This window comes from Ammodytes marinus (genome assembly GCF_949987685.1).
Source record: "Ammodytes marinus genome assembly, chromosome: 22".
Classification (NCBI taxonomy): domain Eukaryota; kingdom Metazoa; phylum Chordata; class Actinopteri; order Uranoscopiformes; family Ammodytidae; genus Ammodytes; species Ammodytes marinus.
This window is the reverse complement of record NC_137226.1, coordinates 6,973,884-6,984,249: the sequence shown is the minus strand read 5'-3', so window position 1 is coordinate 6,984,249 and position 10,366 is coordinate 6,973,884. Positions and strand designations below refer to the sequence as shown.

At 39.9% G+C, this 10,366-nt stretch overlaps 2 protein-coding genes across 2 annotated transcripts; one reads left to right on the top strand and one right to left on the bottom strand.

Annotated features, from left to right (window-relative positions):
* Positions 1-86: 86 nt before the first annotated feature.
* On the bottom strand, positions 87-3,137 carry LOC307268271 (transcription termination factor 2, mitochondrial-like). Its single transcript, XM_080050833.1, has 3 exons — positions 3,090-3,137; positions 1,839-2,325; positions 87-1,353 (listed from the first exon to the last, which is right to left on the bottom strand). Exons 2-3 carry the CDS (start codon positions 2,303-2,305, stop codon positions 678-680), a joined length of 1,143 nt encoding a protein of 380 aa, XP_079906959.1. The 5' UTR covers positions 2,306-2,325; positions 3,090-3,137; the 3' UTR covers positions 87-677.
* Positions 3,138-6,837: 3,700 nt separating this feature from the next.
* Positions 6,838-7,686, top strand: tnnt2c (troponin T2c, cardiac; the record flags this gene model as incomplete). The annotated part of the gene is made up of 1 exon (XM_080051441.1): positions 6,838-7,686. The coding sequence occupies one exon, from the start codon at positions 6,838-6,840 to the stop codon at positions 7,684-7,686; it is 849 nt and encodes a 282-aa protein (XP_079907567.1).
* Positions 7,687-10,366: the final 2,680 nt, after the last annotated feature.

Below are 10,366 nucleotides of genomic sequence, written 5' to 3'. Positions count from 1 at the left end.
GAGTAAATGAAAAGGAAAGCAGCTTTTCAACAATTAATATTTTCAACCATACAGATGCATTTTTAGACATGCCATTTATTCCTGTCACCACAATAATTTCCTTCCTTACAGTAGTACATTTCAATTAACAAGAATGATGAACCATTGGCACCCATTTCCATGCATCTACAGTATATTCCCTGACATAAGTCATTAAATACAGTACATGGTTACTTCCTACACTTGAGTAAGATTTCAATACAGTCAGTGTCATATTTTCAAAAGAGCCCTCATAAAATAATAAAGTACTGTTTAGCTGGAGGTTTGCCTTCTCAAACTGCCTCCCTTAAAGGGGATGTCAGCGATTCTGGAGAATACTTTTTGTCAAAATGATTGAACATCTGTCAAAAACGCTACCTGTCTATTACACTGAGAAAAAAAAAATCCTGTATAAATAGTGAACACACAGCCTAGGCTTTGTAAACGGGCATGTTACTAGCTATGGTGGGCCCCTTTGTTTAGGGAGCGTGAGGAGACATTCACTGATTTTGAAAACATTTTATTTTGACAAGTGTTCTCCAGAATCACTAACCCCTCAAAATCAGCATGATATAACATTTCCAAAACATATTTTTTTCCTTCCCACAAACCCTCCCTTTGTAACAGCACATTGCAACATATCGAGAAAATTCACACATTCAATCCTCAGCAGTTCTGAGTGGAGCTACGGGGTTGAAGAGCGGCCGCTGCTGCCTTAGCTTCAGCTTGCTATAACTCATCTCAAAATCCTTCTTAGTCCCCACTATAAAGTCTAGACTGCCTGATCTCACGTCGTACCTGTAGGATGCCAGCTTCTGGATTCTATAAAGCACGATTTGCGGTGTGAGCTCTAGAACATTTGGAGATTCCTTCACTTGCTCCATACTCACACCAACATCCATCAATCCTTGGAAGCGCCCCGACAGAGTGGGTACGTCGTAGTACAAAATAGCCGGGCAGCGTATAACTATTTGCTTGAGTTCGTCCCCTTGGCATTGGAGAGCCCCTTCCATGTAACCCAAGGCCTGCTGCATTGCGTCTGGTTTCAGCTCTGCGATGGACGCTCGTAGGCTTGATACCAGACTAAGGAGCTCCTCTGTGGTGAAGCCCTGTTCTCTCAAAAAGCCCAAACTGTCCCGCCACGCTTCTGCAGGCCTCAGAAGAATGTAGGGGTTTTGGCTCAGGAGTTTTTGCAGCCACAGACGTAGGTTGCCCTCATCTCCACCCAGGTCCAGGTAGGTCTCCCTCAAAGTGTGTATGACCTCCTTGTTACTCTCCACGGGGCGACTGAAACTCTGCGGGGCGCTGGCCATCAGCTTGCCGATGATCCTCTTGCTAAAGGCGACATAAACAATGTTATTTAAAAAAAAATCTTGCAATGTTTAAGCCTATTTGCAGAGGGTATTTATTGAAGTGTTTTAAAAGTAGCTACGAGGACCATCAGTGCAAAGAACACTACTTGCATGCTTTTTTTCTTAATGCCTCTTTGCCTGGACCTGATCACCCAGGAACGTGAGCTGGCGTGCAACGTAAAAACGCCGCCGCTTTTGTCCAAAGGGGCCGCTAGAATCAATAGAAACTGAAAGTTCCTCGTAGTCACTTTAATGTCTTCTTTAGGCTATATAGATAATATGTATTTCTCCCTTATTCATTTTCTGATTGGTGGAAACATTCATATTTTTTGTTTTGTTTGGGCAGGTTTTAATTTGGGCTTTTTGTTGACGTTGTAGTTTGTTTTGTGATTGGATGCAACAATGTTATCATCTTGCTGCAGAATGCATCTTCAAATACAGGTATATCTATAAATAAAGTTACATTACCTTAGGCGGAGACTCTGTAGGTAGAGGATGTTGGCCCGCTGGTTGCTATGGTGCGTTACCGTGAAGAAAGAAGCCGGGAACTTCTCGATGATGCTCATCAGTTCTCGTCTGTTGGGGCACACAGTCACCCAAAGGTCCCGTTGGGCGGCCACGTCTTCCGGGCGACACAGAAAGGCTTCGGGGTGACTTTCCAATATTTGGGCGATTGCTGTAGTGTCTGCGCCCATGTCTTTTAACAGGTCAGCGGTTTCAGACACGTACGCGGTGCTTTCGGACAGAACCCAGCCCTTGAACTTGCGTACCTTTCGGATGTCCACAGACAGTTCATAGAGGGAGTCGACTGTGTGCTGGTTCTCGGGTCTTTTGTTGGGAGAGTGTGTGAGTGTGGAGGTGGAGGCAGTGAAAGGCCGGAGGAGACGCATCCTCTGGCAGTAAGTGCACAGGGAGGCAGTGGTCACACGAAGCATTGTTGACAACTGTAGTGGATCTGAATGGAGAACAAATAAAATCTGTTATAGGGTAAGGTTGCACTCTTGCCTCACTTGCCCCAAAGTAATGTATCAAATTAAAAGGTGGAGTCAGTGATTCTGGAGAACGTTTTTTGTTGACCAAATGTCTTGTGTGTTGTGTATATTTAACTCTGGATTGTTTTGCAGTGCACACAGAGTAAATAGGTATCTGATAGTGAGGATATATTCACTCATTTTAGCATTCTCCAGAATTGGTGAGTCAACCTGTACTGACACCAAATATGAAGTGTTGGGTAAGCTTCTTTGATCATATTATATAGCCTATCATTAAGTTTTTTTTAACAGCTGAATTTAGCTTTGTGGCAATGCATTTCACAGCTGTTCCATGGAGGGTTTAAATGAGGAGGGGAAGAAAACATATACACATTCAATATCACCAAATTTGGGTTTTCACTGGACAGGAATGGTAGGAAAAATCGTCATATGAAAGCAGCACACGTCAAATAAAAGTAGGACTACCTCGAATGTGTAGCAGGTAGCTAAATGTTAATACACATGGTAAAGTTTGTGTTAAAAATGCATGATGTGCTCAGGACAAACAGAGTACACTGTGTCCTGTCAGCAGACTGCATAGCCTATTGTACAACAGCTTGTAACACAATGACACGAGGCACAGAGATAGGCTACATATGCTATCATACACGTTGTGATAGCACACAGGAAAATGCACACATAATGTATTATGTGTACATAATGCATAATAAAACGGGACGTTGTTTACCAGTTTACAAATCCTTTGCTAGCAGCCGGGTAGTCTCCGTGTATCACACCCACTGTTCTGATTTCATAACTAAACGAAAGGCGGAGGGGGGCGGTGTTAAGACGTTAAGAGGTTCAGACCCTCCCACCGCACCATCTATTGCCGACGCCACATTTCACCTGCCTGCTGCATGAAGGTATCCATAATATACTCTATTGATATGAAACTGCCTTTATAAAGCCCTGAAAGTTACAACTAATTCACTTATAATGATTTACCGTCTGTTTCGATCCTCCTTTTTTAACGGCTGTGTAAGCTAAACTACAAGCTAACATGTAGCCAAAGGATTCAAAATTGGACTTAACTGGGCAGTTCTGAAGGAACAAACTGTAACTGTAACTTAATGCTAAATAGTGACATATAAATTAAAAGTGTGACATAAAACACACCTACATCTAAGCAGTCTAGAATAAAAATAAGAAAATACCAATGTTAGCGTCAACTAGGCCTAGCATAAAGTTAGGCCTATATTTGGAATAGCTGCTCTCAAAACACACAACATTGTTTTATCACCTTCATACTCATGGACTATTCATTATTTAACTTAAATTGCTCATAAATATTATTAAAAACTGGTGGCATGTTGCAAAACATGTATCTTAAGAATTTCTATGTCTGTAAGGTAGTTGCCAATTAGTTAAACCTAGCTGAAAAGTATTGCAATCATATAGAAAAAAAACCTTCTTCATACAATAAGTCCTACCTTGGGTTTGCTCTGCTACTGTTGTTGTGTTTTATTGAGTTTTACTAACAGGACAGGTTAGCTGTTTCCCTAGCTAAAAATAATAACAGCCCTGCAGAAAATGTGATGGTCAATGATGGTCAATGTTTATTTTAAACTGATTTAAAAAGGCGTTAACTCAACTTTATGGTCCTTCTTGAGGCTGTAGTTTGAGTCTTTGTGTATTTAACCTTATCCCATTGATAATAGGGTGGATCATCCACCCTATTATCAATAGAAGGACCATAAAGTTGGACCATAAAGTTTAGCTAACACCTCTTTAAATCAGTTTAAATAAACATTGACCATCACGGTGAATTTTCTGCAGGGCTGGTATTATTTTTAGCTAGGTGCACATATCTAACTAGCAACTGAGTTTATATTTCCGTACCAATAAATGTGCTTAATCTAGGAGGAATGAGGACATACAATATTTACTCACATTTCGACAACCCCAAATGATGAGACATCCTTAGGGATTAATTTACCTGTACTGCACAGTTTGACCATACGAGGTCACTGTGCACCCAAGGGATTCTGATGAAGTTTCTACAAGCTGCAGACATTGTAGTCTTAATAAAACATGAATTTACTGACTCAATATGTGGAGAAGCACTGGTTTGATGTGGACAAGACTGTTTGGCACATATAAAAAAAATTAATACAGGATCTAGCGTGGACACAATATTTGAATGTATCTTGAATATAAAACAGAACAAATAAATAATATCTAGCAGGAATACATTACATTCATTGAAATACAACATTTCATTCTAAATTTCAATCTATAAAAGGACTCCACGTCAAAAAAAGTTAGGACATGATGATGAATGTTTTATATGCTTCTGCTGGTTATTTACACTAAACATCATATTCTTTAAAAATTTTCTAACAGGATGTCTGAGTCTTCAAGTCCTTCACTTTTTTTTCCAATTTGTGGCATTTAGTTACACAGGGCTTCTACTCTATCACTCTTATTAGATCTTTACGACTGTGTTTAACAGCAGATGATGTTGCTATGCTATTTATAGTCCTCTCATTTGTCTCCAGTCTTCGCTGATGGAGACAGTTGTCCCTTGCCACAAGCCACCAAGTGTGCCTTGATTATAGCGGAACCACCTGCTGTCTTCATGTTGTGCGCACAGGCATGTTTTATTGCAGCTCTAGTCTATAGGCATTAAAGACCCTTTAAACTCAAATCCACAAAATCCCTCTAACTACTGTATGTTGGTTGCATTATTCTAAGCATCTGTAATGAGTTAGGCATATTTTTCAATTAAAATGAAAGACATTGTCATTTAAGTTTGATAAACCTTACAGAAATTCGGTTTAGATGAGATGGGCTATGCACTGGTTCTGATATCACAGTGGGTATTTTGAAACAATCACGGCAGTTCTCTGCCCCAAACGATCTATTAAAACAATGACTGTTGCCATGGATACTTTTTGATACGTCCACACCCACACAGTCCTATCAAACGGTCTAGAGTAGACAGAAATACTTTTTTTTAACTAAGTGTTATGATATTTATTTTTTCTTAAGCTGATTTTTCTAAAAGCTTAAGAAAAAATTGATGTTTACTCATTTAGACCAGGTTTTCAGAGGCTTGTTTTTTGGTCATCTAACACTATAATACACTTTTTACTCAGTCAGTGAAATGCAACAACCCCCATTGACGTAATGTCTTGTCTGCCACATACGTGTACAACAGAATAACGTCGGCAACTTTATCTTTATCCTAAGGAGACGTATGTACCAGTTTGATTGGGATTCTCAGACGCAGCAGAGCACCTGTCTCACCCCGTCAGTTTTCTCATCTCACTGAAAACCGCGTCTGTCCTTTCAAACGATTACTCAAGACTCGAGAACATAAATTCTTGACATCGGCGTTTTAAAAGTTGCAGCGCGGGAGCAATTATACTTTAATCCACACTGCGCTGAAAGCAGAAGGCGTCCAATAGCAAGAATGTTTTAATTACATTCCAAAGTGGAGACAAGGCCGGAGCAGTAAAGTTCATATTGCACGTCATTGTTCATACTGGAGGTCTTTTGTGGCGTTTATCTTTTTTAAGTGTTGCTTTGTCTTACAGAAATAACTATCGGTATACAAATGCCATTATTTACAATGCACTGACTGACTGCTATTCTAATAGAAGCTTTACAAAGTGCTTTATACATACATGCATAGAAAAAACAAAGAGTGCAACTATAGTTCAGATTTGCACACAATCATCTTCAAAATTATATTTTCTTTATAACTCAATATAACATCTTGGTTTTTTAATGTAACAGGGCTCGGATATTCATTCATTCAGATTAGGTTTTTTGTTAATGGAAGTTCTTCTTAAACACTACACTCTCCCACTCTGGCTTTTAAACTATCATGATCTATTAGCAAGTTCAACAAATTCAGGGACATCCAAACAACTGAATGATCCATTGTTTCACAGTAAGTTGGTACATTTTTTATACTATTTCTGCTTCCACATCTATGTCTCTTGTTAGTGTCGGACGGTCCACAGGCCTTTTAAAAGCATGGATGTTATTTGTTCCTAATGATACTATGATACTACTTTGTGAGCCTCGAAAGGACAAGTACCGGTATGTGTGCGCATCTGTTGTGCATCTGAAATAGTCTCTCATCTTGTCCTTAAAAAGGAATGAGGAGTGCTGCAGGGTCAGAGTCGAGAGCACAGGGTCTATGGGGGATAAGTGGGGTGTGTGTGTGTGTGTGGCTGACAAGACTTGGTTGGTAGAAAATAGACTATTCCATCTGTCTCAGTAGTATCTGCCCTGCTGCTGACTTACACCCTGAGACTTTGTTCAGCCTACGGTTGGTCACATGGTAAAGCCGGAACCTTTAAAACCCCCCGATCAAAGCTACACACCCGAGACTCTTGTCATCTGTTGAGTGCAAGCCACACAAGCTTGCTGGTCTTGGTGTACATCTTCCTTTCTCTTACCTCGAAAGCTTCTGATCTACAATCATGTCGGACATTGACGAAGTTGCGGAAGAGTATGGGCAGGAAGAGGAGGAGGAGGAGGAGGAGGAGGAAGAAGTGAATGAGGAAGTGGAAGAAGAAGAACAACAACAAGAACAAGAAGAGAAGATTTATGGGGATGTAGATACAAAACAAGAGCAGACTGATGAGTCCAAACCGCGACCCAAGACAACCTACGTGCCAAATATCGCTCCCCCAAAGCTCCCCGATGGCGAGATAGTTGATTTCGACGACCTGCACCGCAAACGTGTCGAAAAGGACTTCAACGACCTCCAGACCTTGATCGAGTCGCATTTCGCCTCGCGCCAGAAAGAAGAAGAAGAGCTGATTACCCTGCGCAACCGCATTGAGTGTCGCCGTGCCGACCGCGCCGAGCAACAGCGCATCCGCACGGAGCAGGACCGCAAACGCCAAACTCGCGTTGCAGAGGAACGCACCAGGCGCGAGGAAGAGGCAGCTAAAATCCGCGCGGACGAAGAAGCCAAGAAAAAGAGTTTATTCACCAACAAGTCTTTCGGAGGCTACCTGCAGAAAGTGGACCAGAAAAAGGGAAAGAAGCTGACGGCAAGAGAGGAGAAGAAAAAGACCCTTATGGAACGCCGTAAGCCCTTCAATATCGACCATCTGAACCAGGAGAAACTGGCGGAGAAGGCCCAGGACCTGTGGCAGTGGCTCCATCAACTGCACGCAGAGAAGTTTGGGCTTGGCGAGAAGCTCAAGAGGCAGAAGTACGATATATCCGTGCTCCGGAACCGAGTCAGCGACCACCAGAGGGGCTCCAAAGCGTCCAAGACATCCCGCAGTGCTAAGGGCAAGGCTGGCTCCTGGAAGTAAACCAAGCCAGTCAGACAAGTTGTTCCTGGACTAATCCAAAAAGGTTAATTTAGCCTTATGTGATAGTTCAACTTGAATGTTGTTGTATAATGTTGTATACATACAGACTAGTATTACTAGTCTGTATGTATACAGACTAGTAATGTTGTTGTATACAACAACATTCTTATACGTTTATTTCCTTGACATGCTTCGACTGCTAAACTTCCTGCTTCCTCAGACTACTGTACATTCATTGTTCCTGGACTATTTGGTAAATTTTTTCCAACGTGTCTCATAAGTGATAGCCCAAGGATTTAAGTAGGAATTTTTGTGGGGGATGGGATGTAATGAAGTAAATGAAGTCAATCTTGAATGATGTATAAATATGTGATTGTTCTGACTTTGTGATTCACCTGTACGTTTGCTCACAAGCTGTGGTTGGAGACTTTATTAAACTTGATTGTATGATTGATTGTGTTGATTTCACCACTCCACTAGAATCTGCTTGGTGTTTAGTTTAGTTTAGTTTAGTTTTATTTGTGCAAATAAACAAGATTAAAAAAATGGCAAGAAGATGCGCATAGACATACATAAATGCACGGGTGGGACAAAAGAAACCCCAAAGGGCTTATGAAGGATGTCCACCTGACATTAAAATACAATAAAGAAATGAAGTAAAATAAAAAAAAGAAAAGAAAAGACAAACAAAAATAAAAGACAAACAAAAATAAAATTAAAGAGATAACTACAGTCATGTTACTAAAATAAAAATACATCTAAGTACATGTAAAAAAGCAATGTAAATATGTAACTAACAAGCAAAAAGACAATATAACATACATTCAGTTTAACACATTATCGTAAGCTTTTAAAATTAGGTAAATTTTAAGATGTTTTTTGAAAGTAACTAAAGATGTGTGTTTACGTAGAGTAACAGGAAAACTGTTCCAAATGACTGGACCTCTATCCCTAATTGAAAACTGTCCAAGATTTGTTCTGTAAAACTGACGGTGAAGGAGATCTACAGATCTGGTCTGATGACTATGGATCTGTGACCTGGTTATAAAAAAACTGTTGAAAGAAGAAGGAAGTAAATTAATGAGAAACTGGAAAACAAAAGTGCCGATCTGAAGAGTATTCACATCATATATGCTTAACAACTTCAGACTTAGAAATAACGGAGCACTATGAGCGTCCCAACTGGTTGGTTACAGTTCTAACAAATTTTTTCTGTAACATAAAAATTGAATCTAGACTGGTTTTGTATGTGCTTGCCCATACTATATTGCCATAGGATATAAAGGTGTCTGTTTTATCTGCCTTCAACTTTGATGAAATATGTTTTAATGTATCTTCAAATAAGGTACCAAAATGTAATTGCTTCCAGTAAATCAAGACACACTTTAATATCGATTCAAGTTGATCAATTAAGTATTAAGTCAAGTGATATTATTTTCACTTTCAGGATATTCTAACTTAAACACTTAAAAAAGCTATAACCTTTTTTTTTAAATTGCATGAACAAAAAAGCTTTGAAGAATTAGGAACCTTTTAGTTGTAAAACTTAATTGAATGATGAATGGTGCAGAGTTTCATTTAGCCTGTGATAAGATTTAACAGGTGTGGCACAGCTGACTTTTTGAAGGAGCTAATTTAGTCTCTGAGGCTCTTAGGGCCTGCAGAGCTTTTAGCAAAAAGACCCAACTGTTGATTGAGGGGTCAATCCCACGAACCCCAGGAGTCTGCAGAGTGGAAGAGGCATTTACAGTCATATGAAAAAGTTTGGGAACCCCTCTCAGCCGGCGTTATAATTGACTCTGCTTTCACAAAAAAAATATAAAAGTGGTATGTCTTTAATTTACCAGGAACAGCTAAGTACTGGGATGTTTTCCAAACAAAGATTTTTTGAAAAGCAGTATTTGGTTGTATGAAATAAAATAAAATGTGAAAAACTGGCTGTGCAAAAATATAGGAACCCTTGTGGTTTTGTTGATTTTAATGCCTGTAACAGCATGTACAACTGATGACTTTAAACACAAAGTTGGTTGGATTATGTTGTTAAGCCTTGAACCTCATATAAATGTCTGTTTAATCATGAGAAAATGTATTTTAGGTGCCTAAATGCAAGTTGCACTTCTCTTTGACTCTCTGCTGAAGTGAGACAGAATGGGATCATCAAAACAGCTCCCAAAAGATCTGAAAAACAAAGATTGTTCATTGTCATGGTTTAGGGGAAGGCTACAAGAAGCTTTCCCAAAGGTTTCAATTGTCAATTTCGACTGTAGGGAACGTTGTCAGGAAATGGAAGGACACAGGCATAGTGGCAGTTAAACCCAGGCATGGCAGACCAAGAAAAAAACAGGAGCGGTATAGGTGGAGGATTGTGAGAATGGTTGCACACAACCCACAGATCACCTCCAAAGACCTGCAAGAACATCTGGCTGCAGATTGTGTATCTGTACATCGTTCAACAATTCAGCGCAATTTGCACCAAAACATATGCTTTTTATAAAGATCAAATAACTTAATTTTTGTCTCATCAGTCCAAAGCATTTTCTTCCAATATGAAGCTGGCTTGTCTAAATGAGCTTTTGCATACTCCATGCAACTGTATCTGTGGCGTGGGCGCAGAAAGGGCTTCCTTCTCATCACCCGGCCATACAGATGTTTTGGTGCAAATTGCACTGATTTGTTGAAC